Genomic DNA, 22,157 nt, shown 5'->3' on the forward strand with positions numbered 1-22,157 from the left:
GACTCAGATTAGGATTATTTGAGGAGGGTTATTTATTTATTTATTTATTTATTTATTTATCGAGGCAAAGTCTCACTCTGTTGCCAGGCTGGAGTACAGTGGCGTGATCTCAGCTCACTGCAACCTCTGCCTTCCGGATTCTCCTGCCTCAGCCTCCCGAGTAGCGGGGACTACAGGCGTGTGCCACCACGCCCAGCTAATTTTTGTATTTTTAGTAGAGATGGGGTTTCACCATGTTGGCCAGGATGGTCTCGATCTCTTGACCTCGTGATCTGCCTGCCTCAGCCTCCCAAAGTGCTGGGATTACAGGCGTGAGCCATCGCACCTGGCCATTGAGGAGAGTTTTATAAAGGGACTATTTACAAGTGTGGCATTGTAGTGGAATCAAGGGACTTGTATCAGCAGGGCTGTTTGGAAACAGCTCCTAGACCCAAAAAGAGAGGAAGCAGTTACTAGAACCTGGAAAGAGACTCTTGTTAGAGAAAGGCACTTTAAGAGGCAAGCAATAACTTTCTGTCAGAGGGACACAGCTAGCCTGAGGTAGCCCCGTGCTGAGGGAGCTAGAGGAGTAAATACCTTGCCCTCACTCTCTTTCCTCCAGTCTCCTTCCAGAACTCCCCAGTAGCCAAACCCTCTGGAAGTCAGAAAACTAGGGGCCCTGTTGTTGTGCTGCCTCCGCAGCAGCAAACAGGGTGGAGAAGCTGAAGAGTGGACCCTGCGGGGCAAATAAAAGATAAAAGTTGTACCACTTATCATCTCCTTTAAAAAGAAACAAAAAAGTGGTCTCTGTAATGGCTCAGTGGTAATGTAATCATGGACTCTGGTGTTCTACAGCTTTCTGTTCCACCTTCCTTAGTTAACAGCTTGGTCCTTGAGGTTGTCTGACAATTGCCAGATGTCTGCCACATCTCTAGGCGTCTGTAAATTGTACAGCATCTGGCTGAAGAAAAGGGGCATTTAAACTGGATAGGAAGACCTTCCCCAAAAGCTCCCCACCCATTGCCTAGGACTGGGTCATATGGCCAAGAAAATAGAATTTCCAGGACTGGATAAAACATATTCACAGCCGGGCACGGTGACTCACGCCTATAATCCTAGCATTTTGGGAGGCCGAGGCGGGTGGATCACTTGAGGTCAGGAGTTCGAGACCAGCCTGGCCAACATGGCTAAACCCCGTCTCTACTAAAAATACAAAAATTAGCCAGGCATGGTGGTAGGCGCCTACAAATCCCAGCTACTCGGGAGGCTGAGGCAGGGGAATCATTGAACCCAAGGTGCAAAGGTTGCAGTGAGCTGAGATCACGCCACTTCACTCCAGCCTGAGCAAAAGAGCAAAACTCTTATCTTAAAAAAAAAAAAAAAAAAAGGCTGGGTGCAGTGGCTCATGCCTGTAATCCCAGCACTTTGGGGGCCAAGGTGGGCAGATCACGAGGTCAGGAGATCGAGACCATCCTGGCCAATATAGTGAAACCCCATCTCTACTAAAAATACAAAAATTAGCTGGGTGTGGTGGCGGGCGCCTGTAGTCCCAGCTAATCAGGAGGCTGAAGCAGAATGGCATGAAGCCAGGAGGTGGAGCTTGCAGTGAGCCGAGATCATGCCACTGCACTCCAGCCTGGGTGACAGAGCAAGACTCCGTGTCAAAAAAAAAAAAAAAGCGTATTCACATTTATCCTCTGGATCTAGGGAAGTGCCACATTTCCTGAACCCATGGGACAGTGAACACCCAAATCAAATCAGGCCTCTGACAGTAAGAAAAATGGCTGTTGGATGTATAGCTGTTAGGGTCTGCAATCTATGATGTGTTATTAGGACACCTTGGCACTTGTAGGCTAACTGCCAAGTGAATAGGCCCAGCAGACTTGCCCAGCACCAAAGTACCACTCCAGATCTGCCTGCTTAGAAGAGCAAAGAAAAAAATCTCCAGACTCCTATGACTGTATGAAGCTCTATCAAGCCTTGCAATTTAGGTAAGCAGGAGAGGAAAATCCTTAGAAAAATCTCACTCATTGTTTGCAGAGAAAGTCCATTTCCTGTCCAAGTGTTTAGATCTTGCATTTTATATTTTATCCCAAGAGGCCTGTGGTGGTTTTCTCAAAGAGGCAGAGCCCTGATCCTAGCATTCGCTAGCTCCGTGGTTATCCAGGGTGGCCCTGGGTATTTAATTTGAGGTGGCAGCTCTCTGTTTGAGGGCATTCACTTAGTACTTTGGCCTTAGTAGAAGAGAAGTTTTCAAAGTGACACCAGGCTCCTGTACTGATTTGTGAATTGGTTACAGTCTTAATCAGAGTATGAGGGTATGGGCCAAGCCCCTCTGAAATACAAGGGACTTTTTGCACCTCCCAGTATATCATTAAAAGCCTGGAGAAGGCTAATGTTTAATATTTCCCTTTAGACCTAAAAAGAAGGGTATCATAAAGCTACTTATAGCATTTATATCTGATTTTATTTTTTCTGTTTTTATAGATGGGGGATGGGAGCAAAACAAGAGGCGGTGGGGCGGGGGGGTGTCTGTGTGTGTGCCTGTGTTTTAAAACTCCATTAAACTGCCAGCAGCCCTGTTTGTTATTCTGCACTCTGATCATGCAGGTATCTGGCAGATTTATGTTCCATTAGACAGGTTTAGATTTCAAGCAGACCATTTGCAAGTTGGACCGTGTGTCTGTGGTATTAGGTTTCAGTGTATAGGGGACAAGGAAAAAAACCTGGGTGGTGACCAGGGAGAGTCTGTGCCATGTTTCCTCAGAAATGTCAGTTTTGATTCTTTGAGTGCCCCTGTCACAAGGGCCAGGGGAGGCAGGGTTGTCTTTTACCCTGGCTTTGCTGGTGGAGACACTGAGGTCTAGTTAGCTGATGCACATTGGTCAGCTGGCAGTAGGCAACCTGAGAAGGAAAGACGTGGACTCCTGGTCAGGTGACAGCCAAGAGCAATGGAGATTTAAAAGGATTTTCTTACTAGCTTTCCAGTTAAATAATCTTAAAGCATCTTGGGCGATGCACATCACACAAAAAAATATTCAGATAATGCTTTTTCTCTTCCTTTATACAGGCTGCCTAATACCCCAAAAAGTAACTATAGGCAGCCTGATTTTACTATAACTCCTGGCCCTCTTTTTTTTTTTTTTTTTTTAAAAAAAGACAATGTCTATATTGCCCAGGCTAGTCTCACTCAACTCCTAGGCCTAGGAGTGATCATCATGCTTTAGCCTCCTGAGTAGCTAGATTACAGGTGCAAGTACTCCATTTTTAGCAGCCTTTTCCTTTATATAACTTTCTCAGAGTTGATGTTTCACCAAACACGTAACAATATGAAAGTGGAGGCAAGATAATGGGACGCCTTATGCATCTGTCATTTAAATTTCCTTCTTCTTGTGCTCACTTGGGCAGCACATACACTAAAATTGGAACTATACAGAGAAGATTGGCATGGCCCCTACACAAGGCTGACAACTTAAAAATATTTAAAAATAAAAATAAAATTTCCTCTTGTTCATTAACTAGGTAAAAGGCCAATTATTTCCCAGAATGACCTAATCACCTTATGTATGTCTGTGTCTTTATATGAATCCAAATTCAGGTCAGAGGCCACTCAAGGGGGAAAAGGATCTGAGACTTGGTTATATCATCCAGGATACAGACCAACTCTGAAGTTCCTTTTTGGCAAGCTGTTTATTTGCTGCCTGCCTGGAAGGGGGTGGGAGGTGGGGAGTTGGCCAAGTTTAAAATTTAATAGTTTAAAATAATAGATATGATCTAATACATTACATCTATTCCTACCAGTGATGAAGTGTTAGAATAAACTGTCTCAGGACAAAGCTTCATTGGAAAAAAACAGTTTAGTGTAACCGACTAAAACATGATGAGGCCAGGCGTGGTGGCTCATATCTGTAATGCCAACACTTTGGGAGGCCGAGGTGGGCAGATCACTTGAGGTCAGGAGTTTGAGACCAGCCTGGTCCAACATGGTGATACCCCGTGTCTACTAAAAATACAAAAATAAGCCAGGCATGGTGGCGCATGCCTATAATTCCAACTACTCTGGAGGCTGAGGCAGGAGAATTGCTTGAACCAACAGAAGGGAAATAAATTGTGGCATACTCATTACACTCTGTGGATTACCTTTATACACAGTGATGAATCTTTAAAAAAAATCCATTGGTGAAGAATATATACAGTGGGATACCATTTATATAAAGTTCAAGACATGCAAAACAAAGCAGTATTAGGAACAAAACATGTTGACACTATAAAGAAAAAAAAGGGAATGATAAGCACAAAATTCAGGATGGAGGTTACCCTTGAGTAGGGAGGAGTGAGGAGGGGACCCCTGAGTGAGAAGTGACACGTGGAGTAGCAGTGTTTCACAGGCAATGGAGATGAATCAGCTGCTTGCCATTCTCCCTCCAGGTCCTATTGCAAAAATGAAAACAAGGCAGCAGCATCAGACCTATCTTTAGATTGTTTTTTTTTTTCCTCTCTTTTACAAGTGTCAGTTTAATTCCAGAGCCCTGGCCCAGTATTTTCTGATGATTTTCTCCCCAAGGAAGAGAAGGAAATCCCTGCTGGTTACACAGCTGCGATGTCAGACTTCCTCTGAAACATGCACTGTTGCTGCCTATTAGCATAACTTCAGTCTCTCATTCTCTCCTGACTGATTAGTGATCTGCAGGCAGTTTAAAAAACATACTTTGGAGGGGCCGGGCATGGTGGCTCACGCCTATAATCCCAGCACTTTGGGAGGCTGAGGCAAGCGGATCACGAGGTCAGGAGATGGAGACCATCCTGGCTAACACGGTGAAACCCCGTCTCTACTAAAAATACAAAAATAGCCAGGCGTGGTGGCGGGTGCCTGTAATCCCAGCTACTCAGGAGGCTGAGGCAGGAGAATGGCGTGAACCCGGGAAGTGGAGCTTGCAGTGAGCCGAGATCGCGCCACTGCACTCCAGCCTGGGCGACAGAGCGAGACTCCGTCTCAAAAAAAAAAAACAAAAAACAAAAAAAACATACTTTGGAGGATTCTTGGGATCATTAAACTTCTCATTTTGCCTGTTCTGTTATTAGAAGAGTGAAAACAGCCACCCCCTGAGAGGTCTTCCCAGTGATTTGCATCCCAGGCATTGTCCTACTATGGTGGGTGAGAGAAGCTGGTGCAGGTTTGAACATCCTCATGATAGGTGAGGGATAGAAATTGGGGAATACACTCATATTTATTTCAGGAAAAGAGGATGTCTGCATATAAGAGAAGAAACTTTAAAAGGAAACCACTGGCCTCAGTTGGTCATAATGTACAACTTAGGCCCCACCTATCCAAACAGTCAGCTTGCCCCTCCCCACAGCCACTCACTTGAGATGCGTGATATGTTGTCTCCTCCTAGGGGTGGCTGGAGCTCATGCAGCTTGGAAAGGGTGAAAACCCCATCTCATACCCAGCTGATTGATTACAGCTTGTCTTCATAAAAAGATTGACCTGCTCCTTCCCAGGAAAGCACCCCTTTGCTGTGCAGGCATGAGTCAGAGAGAGCCCCACCCAAGCAGCAGACAGGCAGGGGTAGCTGAGAGCAGGTGCAGAGTTGAGAACAAACAGGGGGTCACATTAGTGCAGGCGCCTGAGCATGACTCGGCAGAGCCCAGGCGTGGCCCGGAGCCCAGGGCAAGTTGTTTTGGGCTGAGTTTCCCATTCCACCCTGCGGTTTGGTAACTCCTCATCAGCTTGTAAGTCATGGAGACCACACCCCCAAGGACCATACTTAGTGACCTGTTTCCTGGGCAGATGAACCTGACCAACAAAAGGGCCACCTTTCTCTTTTTGGCTGGGGTTTTGGGAACTGTTTAAGAGTGTGTGGTTTGAAATGAAATCTCCTCCCTACCTCAGACCTCTTTCATAAAATGGTGATGGAGGGGAGTCTTCCTTTGGCCCACCTGCTTTTTCCACGTGTCTCCTTAGCTTAATGATTTTTACCCAGAGATTCTTCTGAAAGGGCCTATCCTTTATGCTATTCCCTTCATTCTGTTACTAAGCTTTCTCTCCAAATTTACTAGCCCTTCCTTTGCTTTCTGATTCCAGAATGCTTACCGTGCTCCTCATGCCCCCATGTCAGTCATTAATCCTACATCAGCTCTTCATCCCAGTTATGAGGACTTGGTAATAGGTTCCAACAGAGTATTCCCTTTGTGTTACTTGTATGTTTTGATTTTAGTAGGTTTTTTTCTGATTATAATTGTTAAACATGCCCATTTTTTAAATTCAAAAATTGTAAAAATATAGAGGCCAGGCTTGGTGGCTCACTCCAATAATCCCTGAGGCCAAGGCAGGAGGATCACTTGAACCCAGGAGTTCAAGACCAGCCTGGGCAACATAGTGAGACCCCCATCTCCACAAAAAAAAAAATTAAAAAATCAGCCAGGTGTGGTGGCAAACACCTGTAGTCCCAGCTACTACTAAGGAGGCTGAGGCAGGAGAATCACCTGAGCCCAGGAGGTTGAGGCTGCGGTGAGCTCTGATCGTTTCACTGCACTCCAGCCTGGTGGCAGTGTGAGACCGTGTGTGTGTGTGTGTGTGTGTGTGTGTGTGTGTGTGTGTGTAAAATATAGAAAGTAAAAGCCTTCCCCAGAAGTATTTCTACCTTTCTTGAAAGAATCACTATTATCAGTTTGGTGATGTTCCTCCAGATTTTTTCCTATATTATTCTAACATAGACACTAATTTCAAATGTGTTTGAGGTTTTTTTTTTTTACTGAATAGTATACCTTGTATATCATTCCGCTAAAATACCTGACAGGTTTTTTTTTTTCCTTTTAGTTTTTTTTTTTTTTTTTTTCTTATCACAGAAGATTTCTGTAGACCTGACAGCTTTTAACAGCTTCACAGCATATAGTTGTATGGATTATAATGTAAATCCTTTTTTGTTGTTGTTTGGTGTCTCATCTTTTAGTATCACAAATAGTGTCATAGTAAATATCTTTTTTTGTTTATTTGTTTGTTTATTTGAGATGGAGTCTCGCTGTGTCACCCAGGCTGGAGTGCATTGGTGCAATCTCGGCCCACTGCAACCTCTGCCTCCCGGGTTCAAGGAGTTCTCCTGTCTCAGCCTCCCGAGTAGCTGGGATTACAGGTGCCCGCTACCACGCCCAGCTAATTTTTGTATTTTTAGTAGAGACGGGGTTTCACCATGTTGGCCAGGCTGGTCTCGAACTCCTGACCTCAAGCGATCCGCCCGCCTTAGCCTCCCAAAGTGCTGGGATTACAGGCATGAGCCACGGCAGCCGGCCAGTAAATATCTGTATATATCTTTCTTTATTTTTATTTATTTATTTTTTTTGAGACAAGGGATCACTCAGTCACCCAGGCTGGGTGCAGTGGCACAATCTCAGCTCACTGCATCCTCACCCTCCTGGGCTCAAGCAATCCTCCCACCTCAGCCCCCTGAGTAGCTAAGACTACAGTCATACGCCACCACACCTGGATAATTTTTTATATTTTTGTACAGATGGAGTTTTACCATGTTGCCCAGGCTGGTCTTGAACTTCTGGGCTCAAGCGATCTGCCCGCCTCGGCCTCCCATGAAGTGCTGAGATTACAGGCGTGAGCCACCTTACCTGGCCATATGGATATCTGTGTGTACTTGTAGTAGTATTCCTCCAAGAAAAATGTATTAAGGAAGAATTGTTGGTTAAAGGGTTAAATTTGGAGAGCTATTGCCAGATTTCAGTCTTTAAAATCTACAGTTCAGCTGGTTGTGGTGGGGGGCCAATGTGGGCATATCACTCGAGGTCAGAAGTTCAAGACCAGCCTGGTCAACATGGCGAAACCCCATCTCTACTAAAAATACAAAAATTAGCCAGGCATGGTGGCATGTTCCTGTAATCCCAGCTACTCGGGAGGCTGAGGTGGGAGAATTGCTTGAACCTGGGAGGCAGAGGTTGCAGTAAGCCGCTGCACTGCAGCCTAGGCAACAAAGCGAGACTCTGAAAAAAACAAAAAACAAAAATTCTGAATTCACACTCCTCCTACCAGTATATGAGAGGGCTTGTTTAGCCATACCATCATCAACACTGGCTGTTACCAACCATTTTAATTCCTGTCAGACTGATAGGTAAAAAAAACTCACACTCATTTGTTGTTGTTTTGCTTTGTTTTTTGCTATTAAATTGAGTGTCTTTTCAAACGTTTATTGCCTAGTTCCATTGAGCAATAACAAAGCATTTTTACAAGTTAAGATTTATCTGGGAGTGTTTTCCTGGGAGGGTGTTGATTATCTTTACAAACCAGATTAAGATACTTCCTGTGTATGTCCTCCACAGCAAACAGCGGCATAACAAACTATGGAGATCTCATTCAGATAGTGACCTCTCAGACCACCACGAACCCATCTGCAAACCTGGGCTAGAACTCAACAAGAAGGATATCACCACCTCAGCAGACCAGATTGCTGAGGTGAAGACCATGGAGAGTCACCCACCCATACCTCCTGTCTTTGTGGAACATATGGTCCCACAAGATGCAAATCAGAAAGGCCTGTGTACCAAAGAAAGAATGATCTGCTTGGAGTTTACTTCTAGGGAATTTCATGCTGGACAGATTGAGGATGAATTAAACTTAAATGACATCAATGGATGCTCATCAGGGTGTTGTCTGAATGAATCAAAATTTCCTCTTGACAATTGCCATGCATCCAAAGCCTTAATTCAGCCTGGACATGTCCCAGAAATGGCCAACAAGTTTCCAGACTTAACAGTGGAAGATTTGGAGACAGATGCACTGAAAGCAGACATGAATGTCCACCTACTGCCTATGGAAGAATTGACATCTCCACTGAAAGACCTCCCCATGTCCCCTGATCCTGAGTCACCAAGCCCCCAACCCAGTTGCCAGACTGAAATCTCAGATTTCAGTACAGATCGCATTGACTTTTTTAGTGCCCTAGAGAAGTTTGTGGAGCTCTCCCAAGAAACCCGGTCACGATCTTTTTCCCATTCAAGGATGGAGGAACTGGGTGGAGGAAGGAATGAGAGCTGTCGACTGTCAGTGGTAGAAGTAGCCCCTTCCAAAGTGACAGCTGATGACCAGAGAAGCAGCTCTTTGAGTAATACTCCCCATGCATCAGAAGAATCTTCAATGGATGAGGAACAGTCAAAGGTAAAAACTGTCTTTATAGTTTTCCACCTAATGAAGTTCTCTTCAAAGGTAAATTATTTGGGATTATGTTATGTTTGTTTTTGATGGAGAGTCTGGCTGAGGTTTTCCTTGAAAACTTAGGGTTTAAATATTTTTTAAATAATTTGCCTTTTGGGAATTTACCTTTCTGGTGTCATTGGAAGCACTTCTAAGAGGGGATGACAGAGGAAGGAGTGAGCCAAAAACAAGTGTCCTGGCTGAACAACGAGAAGTCCAAAGATGGCCAGGCGCAGTGGCTCACACCTGTAATCCCAGCACTTTGGGAGGCCAAGGCGGGCGGATCACAAGGTCAGGAGATCGAGACCATCCTGGCTAACACGGTGAAACCCTGTCTCTACTAAAAAATACAAAAAATTAGCCAGGTGTGGTGGCAGGCGCCTGTAGTCCCAGCTACTCGGGAGGCTGAGGCAGGAGAATGGTGTGAACCCAGGAGGCGGAGCTTGCAGTGAGCCGAGATTGTGCCACTGCACTCCAGCCTGGGCGACAGAGCAAGACTCTTGTCTCAAAAAAAAAAGAAGTCCAAAGATACGCAGTTAATATCAGATCTTACCAAAAAAATGCCAGGGACTCAGATGCTGCCTGAGTGAGAGCTGTGTCTCTGAGAAGATAGATTTGTTTGGGAAATTCTTATTGTCTCAGAAAAGTCAAAGACTAGACATGTGTGAATAGTTGTTACAGTAGCAACTGCTTCCCATGCTGAGTTCCTGCTATTAATAATGTGCTGGCCGGGCGCGGTGGCTCACGCCTGTAATCCCAGCGCTTTGGGAGGCCAAGGCGGGCGGATCACAAGGTCAGGAGTTCGAGACCAGACTGACCAACATGGTGAAACCCTGTCTCTACAAAAAATACAAAAATTAGCTGGGGTGTGGTGGTGCATGCCTATAATCCCAGCTACTCAGGAGGCTGAGGCAGGAAAATCACTTGAACCCAGGAGACAGAGATTGCAGTGAGCCGAGGTCGCGCCACTGCACTCCAGCTTGGATGACAGAGTGTGACTGTCTCAAACAATATCATAATAATAATGTACCTGACTTCTTCATCTCCAATGCTGTGGTACTCAAGAATCAAGGGGAAGGCCAGGAGCAGTGGCTCACGCCTGTAATCCCAGCACTTTGGGAGGCTGAGGCAGGCAGACCACGAGGTCAAGAGATCAAGACCATCCTGGCCAACATGGTGAAACCCCATCTCTACTAAAAATACAAAAATGAGCTGGGCGTGGTGGCGCGCACCTGTAGTCCCAGCTACTTGGGAGGCTGAGGCAGGAGAATCGCTTGAACCCGGGAGGTGGAGGTTGCAGTGAGCTGAGATCATGCCACTGCACTCCAGCCTGGCAACAGAGCGAGACTCTGTCTCAAAAATAATAATAATAATAATCAAAAGGAAATGAATTTGCCAGCAGACAGAATCCTAAGATTCTTCTTTGTGGCATAGGAGCTCTTACAAGCCATCTCAAACCAGGAAAAGAATCACTATATCGCATCAATTCTAAGACTCATACTTACTCACATTTTGACACTTCTGACATCTTATATACAGCAGTGTCTTAAATCATTACAATACAGTAGTTGGGAAATAAACTGTGACAGATTTACTCTAACATACCAAACTTCACTTAATGATTAGTGGAGCTAGTCATAGATTCTTTGGCTCTCCTGATGTCTGTCTGCTTATATTTACCGCTTTGTCCGTTAACGATTTGTTCTCTCTCCTTAACTACCCCACTGTGATTCTTGACTCTGCTTCTGTCTTTTCACCACATGCAAAGCTGTGCCCCTGTTTCCTTTCTACTGAGAAGGCAGGATGCTTGTGCTCTCCTTTGGACCATTGACTGTAGCAGCACTGACAGAAATAGCCTTTCTGCAAAGTCCCTGGTCATATGAGCCCTCCCTCCATGGCCCATGCACATACTGGGCCCACTGTGGCTTCTCTCCCATTCATGGCAAGTTTGCCTCTGCCTGATGTCATGGCACATTTCCCCCAAAGGCATTACTGACCTTGTTAGATTGTACTAACTCTGACTCTCTTTTGAGGGAGAAAAACCAGAACAGTTCCAGGGAAATATACTTTGAAGGCTTATAAAAATGTTAACTAGATTGATACTCATAATGATACTACTTTAAGAGGTGTCCAAGGGCTATTCCCAGATTTTGAGATTCTTTTGTTTTTTTTACAGTAGGACCTGATTTTGCATTGGTCAGTATTCTTTGGCCTTGTTCTAAATCCACCTGGGAATTTATAGCTGGTAAAATAGTAAAATATTAGAGAGTTATGGTTTCTAAGTTTGCTAAGGCATGTGGCTGTGTAAGCCAAGTAAACCTTTCCCAGAAGGAACCATGTGAAACTTAGAGATTATGTAGTCAGACAGTGCATTCTCCCTGCTTGTAGGTACTGGGATGTTGCTGCTAGGGGAAGCAGTGAGAGGATTTGGGTGAAAGCTAGCAAGACAGAGGAGTGAAGAGAGCAGTGAGTCTCCAAATCAGACATCAGGTGATAGCCTCGCCCATCTTGCTCTATCACTGGGACATATCTAAGGACATATCTTAGCCCTTAAATGGAACTCTTTCCCTCAGATAGGTTAGGATCAAACTAGAAGTTGATAGGCCACGGGGGAAAGGTTTCATTTACTACAGTATGGCCTGAATCCTGGAGGCTCATAGTCTTAGGAAAATATAGATTATAGGAGCCTCCAAAAATATTTGCTGTTCATTTGGGAGCAAAGTATTGGATTGGAATTCTGCTTGAGTAAACAGAACAGAAAGTTTAGTAGAGAGTAACACAAGCTATAACAAATGTTATGTCTAGCCTTGATGAATCCAGTTTTTTCTTGTAGTCTGACAAAACAGATGGGCAGAGTGTGGTCCCAGGCACTCCATGATTTGTATTCTCATAGTCAGATAGGTTGTCCTGGATCAGAGGATTAATAAGCAGAAAATCCAGCATTTTCAATTAGACTGCAGTTTGCCATAATCTTCTCACTACTTTCTCTTCTTAGGCAATTTCAGAACTGGTCAGCCCAGACATCTTCATGCAGTCTCACTCGGAAAATGCAATTTCAGTCAAAGAAATTGTCACTGAAATTGAGTCCATCAGTCAAGGAGTTGGGCAGATTCAACTGAAAGGAGACATCTTACCCAACCCATGCCATACACCAAAGAAGAACAGCATCCATGAGCTGCTCCTTGAGAGGGCCCAGACTCCAGAGAACAAACCTGGACATATGGAGCAAGATGAGGGCTCCTGCACAGCCCAGCCTGAACTAGCCAAAGACTCAGGGATGTGCAACCCAGAAGGCTGCCTAACCACACACTCATCTATAGCAGACTTGGAAGAAGGGGAACCAGATGAGGGGGAACAAGAGCTCCAGGGCTCAGGGATGCACCCAGGTGCCAAGTGGTACCCTGGGTCTGTGAGGCGAGCCACCTTGGAGTTCGAAGAGCGCTTACGGCAGGAGCAAGAGCATCATGGTGCTGCCCCAACATGTACCTCATTGTCCACTCGTAAGAATTCAAAGAATGATTCTTCTGTGGCAGACCTAGCACCAAAAGGGAAAAGTGATGAAGCCCCCCCAGAACATTCATTTGTCCTCAAGGAACCAGAAATGAGCAAAGGCAAAGGGAAATACAGTGGGTCTGAGGCTGGCTCACTGTCCCATTCTGAGCAGAATGCCACTGTTCCAGCTCCCAAGGTGCTGGAGTTTGACCACTTGCCAGATCCTCAGGAGGGCCCAGGGTCAGATACTGGAACACAGCAGGAAGGAGTCCTGAAGGATCTGAGGACTGTGATTCCATACCAGGAGTCTGAAACACAGGCAGTCCCTCTTCCCCTTCCCAAGAGGGTAGAAATCATTGAATATCCCCACATAGTTACATCACCCAATCACACTGGGCCAGGGAGTGAAATAGCCACTGGTGAGAAGAGCGGAGAGCAAGGGCTGAGGAAAGTGAACGTGGAAAAATCTGTCACTGTGCTCTGCACACTGGATGAAAATCTAAACAGGACTCTGGACCCCAACCAGGTTTCTCTGCACCCCCAAGTGCTACCTCTGCCTCATTCTTCCTCCCCTGAGCACAACAGACCCACTGACCATCCGACCTCCATCCTGAGTAGCCCTGAAGACAGAGGCAGCAGCCTGTCCACAGCCCTGGAGACAGCAGCACCTTTTGTCAGTCATACAACCCATTTACTGTCTGCCAGTTTGGATTACCTGCATCCCCAGATTATGGTTCACCTGGAGGGCTTCACAGAGCAGAGCAGCACTACAGATGAGCCCTCTGCAGAACAGGTTAGCTGGGAAGAAAGTCAGGAGAGCCCTCTCTCCAGTGGCGGTGAGGTGCCATATAAGGACTCCCAGCTAAGTAGCGCAGACCTAAGTTTAATTAGCAAACTTGGTGACAACACTGGGGAGTTACAGGAGAAAATGGACCCATTGTCTGTAGCCTGTCGACTCCCACATAGCTCTAGTAGTGAAAACATAAAGAGTCTCAGCCACAGCCCTGGTGTGGTGAAGGAGCGTGCTAAAGAAATCGAGTCTCGAGTGGTTTTCCAGGCAGGGCTCACCAAACCATCCCAAATGAGGCGCTCAGCTTCTCTCGCCAAATTAGGTTACTTGGACCTCTGTAAAGACTGCTTACCAGAGAGGGAGCCTGCCTCCTGTGAATCCCCTCATCTCAAACTGCTTCAGCCTTTCCTCAGAACAGACTCAGGCATGCACGCGATGGAGGACCAAGAGTCCCTAGAAAACCCAGGTGCCCCCCACAACCCAGAGCCCACCAAGTCTTTTGTAGAACAACTCACAACAACAGAGTGTATTGTGCAGAGCAAGCCAGTGGAGAGGCCCCTTGTGCAGTATGCCAAAGAATTTGGTTCTAGTCAGCAGTATTTGCTCCCCAGGGCAGGACTTGAATTGACTAGTTCTGAAGGAGGCCTTCCCGTGCTACAGACCCAGGGACTGCAGTGTGCATGCCCAGCTCCAGGGCTGGCCGTGGCACCCCGTCAGCAACACGGCAGAACTCACCCCCTTAGGAGACTGAAAAAGGCAAATGACAAAAAACGGACAACCAACCCCTTCTATAATACCATGTGATTCTGAGCCTACACATGTGACTTTCTAGAAGAAATGTTTGTAAAAGGGGCAGGTGTAATATGTAAGGAACATGCACTTTATTGGTTAATTTTATAATATTTTGGTCGTTTTACTGTTTCTGGCGCATGCAGGGTTTGGGTTTTTCAGTGTGTATGTGTGTGTATATGTAAGGGGAAAGAGAGATTGATCTGGATGGCAAGACCGTTTATCATTTTTTATTTTAAAAAATCAAACCTCAAAAAAGTCATTTTCAGAGAACACCTTTATCAAAGGCAAATTGCTGTTTTTCAGTCAGCTGCCACCTGCTTCTCATTTTGCCCTCTGAGAAAAGGCATGGTTTCTTAATTGAGGGAAGGAAGCAGATTCGGAGGGGTGGAGATAAAGCTGGGGATTGGAGATGTTCCCCTGCCTTTGTGATGATGGTTTGGTTTCCAGACCTGAGGCATCGAATGGGCTAAACGGCAGCCAGCAGTCAGAGGGCTCTCAGCCTTCATCCAGCCGCAGCCCTTTAGAGTTCCTGAAGGAGGCAGGTTCCGCTTTGCTTTAAAAGAGGGTCTTCCGGTATTCCAGAGTGTATCGTTACAGTAAGACATGATAATGGCCGGCTCTGCAAATTTATCATATAGTTTTTTTCCCAAGAAAATTATTTTTGAAATTAAAACAGGACCCCAAATGAAATCCAAGTGGTCTTCTGTAGAGGAAAGCATGATAAGAGGAGGAAGACATAAAGTTGGGGGTGGAGAGGCTGCTGCCCAGAAACTGCTGGGTTGGTGGGATCCACACAGAGGGCATCTTGGCTCTCCCTGCCAGAAAAATGTGCTCTGCAGTGTCCTCCCAACTGAAAACAACAGTGACATGTTTGAAAAGCAGCAATCGAAAGTCAGTGTGTTCTTGTAAAATGAATATGTATGTAGGGTTTTAACCCTTCCATTACTTGAATAATTCTTTGGGCCTTCTGAGTTTAATGGCCATATTTTCTTCCAGTTTATTTTCCTTCCCCATGCTGTTGTCCCCATGCTGCCTATTTTTTTAAATTTCATAGATTATATTTGAATTGTTACATATGTTTAACATCCATTGAATGCAACGTTTTATTTTTGGTATTATCACTGTTAACACTTTTTTTTCCTTTTCCTGGAAGGTTTGTCATTTCTCTAAAGTTTGTACACAGTATTTATGTACATAATACTGTCACTGTCTTAGTGTCTTGTTCATGTTGTAGGGTAATTTTGATTTATTCTTTTTAAGAAGGAGTAGAGTTGCAACTGGAAAACACACAGACACCAGAAATGGAAGTGTTGGGTGTTGATAGGAATCTGTACAATATGTTGATGGTGGCTGTAGTTGTTTAAATGGAGACTTCCAATCACCAGCTCCTGCCAAATTATGCATTAGTAACTTCTTCCTCAGAGACACCCCCAAAGGCTCCCATTAGGTCACAGCGTGACTGAAAGCTGATTTCTCTGTGAGACTGAAATCCCAGAACATTGTTTGCCAGTATCTCAACCACAGCCAGGAAGTATATGTGAGTTGCCCAGAGTGGAAGCTCCTAGTAGAGGCTGAAGGCCACAGGGGAGGCCTCAACCAGGGGCAAGTGCCCACAGTGACTCCATTTAGGATGCTGTCGTTTTGCTACTGTTGTGGAGATCCTTAACGCAGCAGCGCCTGTCATAAACAAGCCTCTTGTAGCTTCTTACAGAAAACAGATTTAGTCTAGCATGAAACACCTCTGCATCTCATTGAAACTGAAGAGGCTTGCAGATTTGCTTTCGTTGATGTCCACGTTACTGAGGATTGACTGAGTATAGACTGGAGACAGGTTTTTGGCTTATCACAGCACTGAGGAAAATACAAATGCACAGACTGTCAGCATGATGTCAGAGGCCAGAGTTTGGTGGGGGCAGATGGCAGGGCGACCCAAAAGATGCAGAAAAGGTAGACTGGGGCCACTGGGTCTTAAGAGGAGCTGTGAAGTTGTGTGGAAGCCAAGGTTGGGTCTGACATCCCTGCCAGGAAGCAGGTTGGACAGAAACCACTTGCTAAAAGCGTCTCTATGGTGTAGTGATTATGTGTACCCTGTGCTGTTGCTCAGTAGTTTCCTTGAATGTTCAAGTATATCATCCACTCAGTTTTGTGATTCCTGGATATTTGTGTGTTGTAAAGTGTTTTATTAGGTGGTATGAACCAATGTGAGGAGGCTTGAGACAGGGTTATGGATTTCCAGAGCTCTTCCATGTAGAATACCCTGCCTTCTTGAAGCAGTTCCACCACCAATATGATGGGGAAGGGCAGGAACTTGTGGCAGGGTGGGGAGAGGATTTGCCTGGAAGTTAAGAGAGTGGCATCCACTTGTGGTAACCCCTTACGATGATGACATCCCACACACTAAGAGGTACAAGCAGGACCAAAGTTTTGGACTGTTCCCTCTTCTCCCCTCCACTGTGTTTAATGTTCACTCACTGCATTAAATAACAACAAAGATGGGACAAAACCCACTAATGCTGTGGGGAAAAAAAATTTTCAAGAGCAGAGGAAAGTCTTTCTGCCTTTTTATAATTACTTTTTTTATCATTTAATTTACCTGCCTAAATAAACATCTTCTACAGAGTATCTGTCATTCAACCATGCCAAGGAGTTTGTGCCAGCCTTTTCAGACTCCCAGAATTGGGTGTTCCTGGGTTATTTACATAGCTGAGCAGTGTCCAGGGGAGGTGCGCAGTGAACTGTCAAGGACTTTCCAGACTGTCTTCTCTTCAGACTCTTTTATAATCTCCAGTGGCATCTTTCCCTTTTCTTTTGTTCATGACCTGACCTGAAATGGCAGATTTGATAGACTGGCAAAGATGAATAGGAAAAACTTTGACTCTTGCCCAGTGCCTGCCTGCCTCTCTCTCTCTCCTCTCTCTCTCTCTCTTTTTAAACCACCATAGACTCTCACTTATTTTGGAGGAGTGTATGTGCATGTGTACACATATGTACATATATAAAAACAGTTGATGTTTTGGTGTATGGGGTAAAAGCCCCAGGAGCATACAGAACTTGAGCTGAACCTGGTCAGTAGAAAGGGAAACCCCAACCCTTTCTTGATTTTTGGAGACACCCAGGAGTAATGGATACTGTAGTAGACATGTAGTACTATAGTACCGTAATATTCATCTCTCCTCATTTTAGTTGCCTTTCAGATTCTAAATGTTTGGGATCGTTCCTATCATCTTAGTCTCTTCAGGATCTTTAGTATTTTCCTGGTTCTGAGGAGGCTTGAGACAGGGTTATGGATTTCCTTGTTCTGTGTCTTTATCCCTACTGATAGTTCCTCTTTCTCATTTTGCAAACTACCCAGAGCTCCAAGGACAGCCTGAAGATCTCAGTGCCTCAGGCTCTGAGGTACTCTGCTCACAGGCCCCAGACAGATGCTGTTGGGTAAACTCAAAGCTTCCTATGAGAAGCTTCTGAGATGTAGCAGGTCACAGAAGTGTTCACCTGTTTCATCTGAGGATTTCAGTTCTGAAGTGATCTAGGCATGTTTGGTAAAAATGTTTTTGTGAGAGTTCTTTTTTTAAGAAAGCATTATGCAAAAAGTCACTTTTAAGGGCATTTAAAAATTTTTAAGTAAAGCCATTCTTTGGCTTTTTTGGACTATTTGTGGATACTTTGTTTACATTTTGAATATTAAAATGTGCATCATCTTGTCGGCCATGCAGTCCTGCAGGCATCAGTGCCCTAGCTGTCCTGTGAGTCCTCATGCAGAGCAGGGCCATCATGGTCAGCCCTTGTGAATAAGTGGGTATACCCTGAAGCTGACTTCCGTCTGTGTCCTGCCCTCCCATCCAGCACTCTCTATGGAAATAGTTGTCATTTCCTCAGTGATGGTGTGTCTTATAGTGATGGTTGTAATGGTGAATGGCTAGTGTCATTTTGTTTAATTTTGTTTTGCTTTTTGATGGTGGATAAGATGAAATTTTAGCTGTTTCAGCATCAATCCAACTTAAAAGCATCTTGGACTTTGTTTTCCCTTCCAAACTAAAAGATCAAGGCATGTATTAGACACAAGCATATTTGCTGCCTCAACTCCTCTGACACCCATGTTAGGAAAAGGCCTGCCACCAAAGCAGGAAGCTGCACACTCCTAACCCTTCTCCCAGGGTGTGGGGTCCCTTGACGTCATGAAGAGCTATTGCAAGGTGCTTCTGTACTTTTCCAGCCTGGAAATGGAGGGTGACTGGCCCTGGCTCCTGCTATGAGAAGATAACCAGCCTCATTTTCTCAGTGCCCCAGAGATCTAGGATAGGATTTCTAAACTGGAATCATCCTTAATCACCTTGAAGATCCCTTAAGAGGCATTTGACTGGTGCTGCCATCTGTGTCCTCAAAGCAATGCTGGTGGCAGCGTCCTGTGTACACATGCAGAGCTAATACCCAAACTAAAAACTGGGTAACTGGCCCTGAAGTGCTTCCCAATCAGTAAGCCCACAGGGAAATGTTTGATTTTTATGTTCTGTTGGATTTTGGTTTGCTTGGCATATCTAAAGGTGCCTTTACTTTACTTTTCTTTTTTTTTTCTTTCTGCTTTGTTTTGTAGGACTTGTTCTAACATGGAAAACAAGTCCAGAAGACTCTCCTCTGACTGTTACCTTTGCCCCAAGCCACCCCAAACTTTTATGCTCATGTTTTATTAAAGCAGGTGCTCCCTGGAATCTCTGGGACATTTTTGAGGCATTTGAAGCAGAATATAGAGTGGTCTCATCTCCTTCCTTAATCTTCCTGGTGGTTGGGATGTTCCACTTGTATCATAGATTTTTTTATTACAGATATGCTCCACTGTTTTTAAATGTGAACTTGTGCGCAAATGTGCAGATTCAATGTTCTTGTTACAGATTGAATAAATTTTTATTTTGAAGATGAAACGTGTACTTCATCAGATGCAACAAAGGAGGGAGGTGCTGGAGAAGGTGGGAGAGTCAGAAGAGGAAACACAGTGAACACCAGTAGTTTTCAATGATTGATCCCAGTCATGTCACCCTGAAGAGAGAGCTGAGTCCCCAGAAATAAATGAAACACCTCAGCCCACTGAAAAATGTCTAGAAATGGGACATGAACATCATGAGATATTTAGTGGTGCCATTCATCACATACAAGGCAGGACTACCATCTAGGGAGAGCTCAGTTTCCAGTTCCCAACTGCTAACAAAATTTGAAGTCCCCGCCCCCCTCAAAAAAAAAATCACTGCCTTGAACTAAAGTCAGCCTGCTTCATTCTGAATCATCCATATCAAGTGGGAGGGGCACAGTGCTGGTCTTTAGCTGGAGTGCATGACGGTGAAGGTAAGGTCTTTCACAAAATATTCTAAGGATCTCTGGGATCCCTGACCAATCTAGATAAGTTCAGTCTTGGTTTTCTAGCCAAAGCAGATGGACCAAATCATGGCTAAGGTGCCAGCTACCTCATCCAGAAAATGGCTTCCTAAAAGATGAAATCCATGGCTGTCTTCTATGGATTGCCATTCAGAGCTAACAGTTCAAAAGGGAGGCACCAAGCCCAAGTAGCTTCTCTCCCTGATTGGTTCTTCCTGCCTTAACTCTGCCCACTCACAGCTCTGTCAGGCCTTGGCAGCCAGAAGAAGGCTAGAGGGCAGGGCTGAGCTACGCCAGGCCCAAGCAAATATCTGAATCCCTGTACCCAGAAAGCACTGCTCTTCCTAGATGATGGAACTGAAGGGAGCATGCATTGATGGATTCCTGCTTCCTAGTCCCAAGCCCTTCCCTCTAGAAGGGAGTCTCCTGTTCTCTTTAAAGAGAAGGAGGGTGGGGGTAGGGGAGATGCCATTTCAGAGGAGGCAGCACATAAAATCCCTACTCTGCTAAGGAGTGGTGCAGAGTTGGAAAGAATCTGACCCAATCCTGTTCAGAGAGCTGTAAAAATAGGGCGATTGAGCCAGGACTGGAACCAGTTTTTTAATTCATTCCAGGCATCCTTTCCTCTATGCCACACAGTATAAACTCTCAGTTACGTTTTAGCTCAGCACTTGTGAGATAAAGTGGCACTGTCCTTCAGGGAGAGACAGAAATGCGTGCTGCTGAAAAGCAAGGACCAGATGCCAGACCACGTGGGTAAGAATCATAGCTACATCAAATACCAGTTGAGGTTGTGATGGGTAAGCCACCTAACCTCTTTGTGGCTCCATTTCCTCAACTGTTAAATAGGGATAACAACAGTACCCACCTTAGAGGATTGCTTTTTGGTTTTTTGTGCGTGTGTTTTATTTGAGACAGAGTCTCATTCTGTCACCCAGGCTGGAGGGCAGGGGCATGATCTCAGCTCACTGCAACCTCTGCCTCCTAGGTTCAAGCAATTCTCGTGTCTCAGCCTCCTGAGTAGCTGGGATTACAGGTGTGCATCACCACACCTGGCAAATTTTTGTGTTTTTAGTAGAGATGGGGTTTTGCCATGTTGGCCAGGCTGGTCTCGAACTCCTGACCTCAGGTGATCCACCTGCCTCAGCCTCCCAAAGTGCTGGGATTACAGGCGTTAGCCACCCGCGACCAGCCTAGAGGATTGTTAAGAGTATGAAATTAATACGTATAAAGCCCTTAGTGCCAGTGCCTAGCACATAAGCATGGGTTATTGTTGTAAAGGAGCAACGGAGTCACTCAGGTATTTTCCTCCTAATCATGTGCCTGGAATCTTTAGGTAAAAGAGAGATGACTCACATACCCTCATACCCTGCCCCAGCACCCCTACGCCAGGAGTTATTTCTGGAGCACTCGTAACAGTTTTTTATTCTGTTCCCCTACAAGCCACTGACTCTTGATTTGATTCTGTCCCTACAAGCCACCTGGACTCTTCCTGAGAAACAAAGGAGCCTCGTGGGCCCTTCATGGTTTCTACCACCTTCCCTCCCCTTCCTCCCCAGTGCTGGTTCCTGCCCTTCAGAAGGCTGTGTTCCATTCACTCACTCCCGGGTGTGCCCTGGAGGGTGGGAAGTAATAACTGGCCCCAGATGCCCTTATGATCCAAGGGAAGAAATCCAGGCAATGTGCAGACACTGGGTAGACTGGAGCTACGGGACTGGCTGGTCTTCACTGGCTGTATTTTGATCAGGTTATCTTTAATCTCCTTGACCTCCGTCAACATTCAGTTCTGTGAATATTGGGGGAGACGGGGGAAGCTTACCTGGAACACAGTCGGGCGCCAATTCAAACAAGGCCCAGAAAACATTAGGAGTCTGGCCTCTGAGTTGGCTTCTCTGACCCCTAAAATGTGACTAGAGACCTGTGCTAGCCTCTTCTCCCTGCATCTGGGAGGGGAGGGAGTGTCAAGGCGGGTTCACTTTACACTCGGTCCTCCCCTTGTTCTTCCAGCTGCTTCCCGCCCTGCTCCATGGAATCTCATCTAATGGGGTGAAATGCCTAGCACATAGCCAGCATTTTAGGTTTCTCAAATGATCGCTATTGCCATTCATAACAATAACTAACATTCACAACCCTGTGTCGGGTGCCCTCTCACTTGCCCTACATCAGGATCAGCCTGGGTCCTCATTCCCTAGGGCCTCTTTCCCCCAGGGAGGCCTGGAAGTGCAGTCCCGCAGTCCCGGCCGATCGGGACAGCTAAATTGGGAGCGCGGTTGAGGCTGGAATGCGGGCGGAGGCACCTGATCTCGCACGGCTGCCCGCTCTAGGGGCGCACGCCCCCTCGCCCGTTCCCTCTCCAAGCGTCCTGCTCTAGGTCTGCGAACCCGAGCCTCCCCAGCCTACCCGGGAGTCATGGAGGGAGGGAAGCAGCGTGCGCACCTAGCACACAGCTGCACATTTATTTTCGATGGTTCTCCGAGGCCGGCGGAAGCTGGGAGGGGAGTCGGGGTCGCTCGACTTTCCCGCCGCGGGAGGGGGCGGGGCAACTTG

The 22,157-nt window shown here is 45.8% G+C and overlaps 1 protein-coding gene and 1 non-coding gene across 8 annotated transcripts in view; both read left to right on the top strand.

Annotated features, from left to right (window-relative positions):
* SSH2 (slingshot protein phosphatase 2) overlaps nucleotides 1-19,162 on the top strand; it is a 303,596-nt gene extending 284,434 nt beyond the window's left edge. For all 7 annotated transcript variants that reach the window (XM_003812708.5, XM_034942143.3, XM_003812707.6 and 4 more), the window contains 2 exons: nucleotides 8,302-9,136; nucleotides 12,168-19,162. In XM_003812708.5, coding sequence (XP_003812756.4) covers nucleotides 8,302-9,136; nucleotides 12,168-14,258 — 2,926 coding nt within the window. In that variant the 3' untranslated portion in view covers nucleotides 14,259-19,162. The remainder of the gene's footprint in view (nucleotides 1-8,301; nucleotides 9,137-12,167) is intronic.
* On the top strand, nucleotides 3,372-3,482 carry LOC112437726 (U6 spliceosomal RNA). Its single transcript, XR_003026269.1, has one exon. It is a non-coding gene; the product is annotated as a U6 spliceosomal RNA (small nuclear RNA).
* Nucleotides 19,163-22,157: the final 2,995 nt, after the last annotated feature.

Source organism: Pan paniscus, chromosome 19, assembly GCF_029289425.2.
Source record: "Pan paniscus chromosome 19, NHGRI_mPanPan1-v2.0_pri, whole genome shotgun sequence".
Classification (NCBI taxonomy): domain Eukaryota; kingdom Metazoa; phylum Chordata; class Mammalia; order Primates; family Hominidae; genus Pan; species Pan paniscus.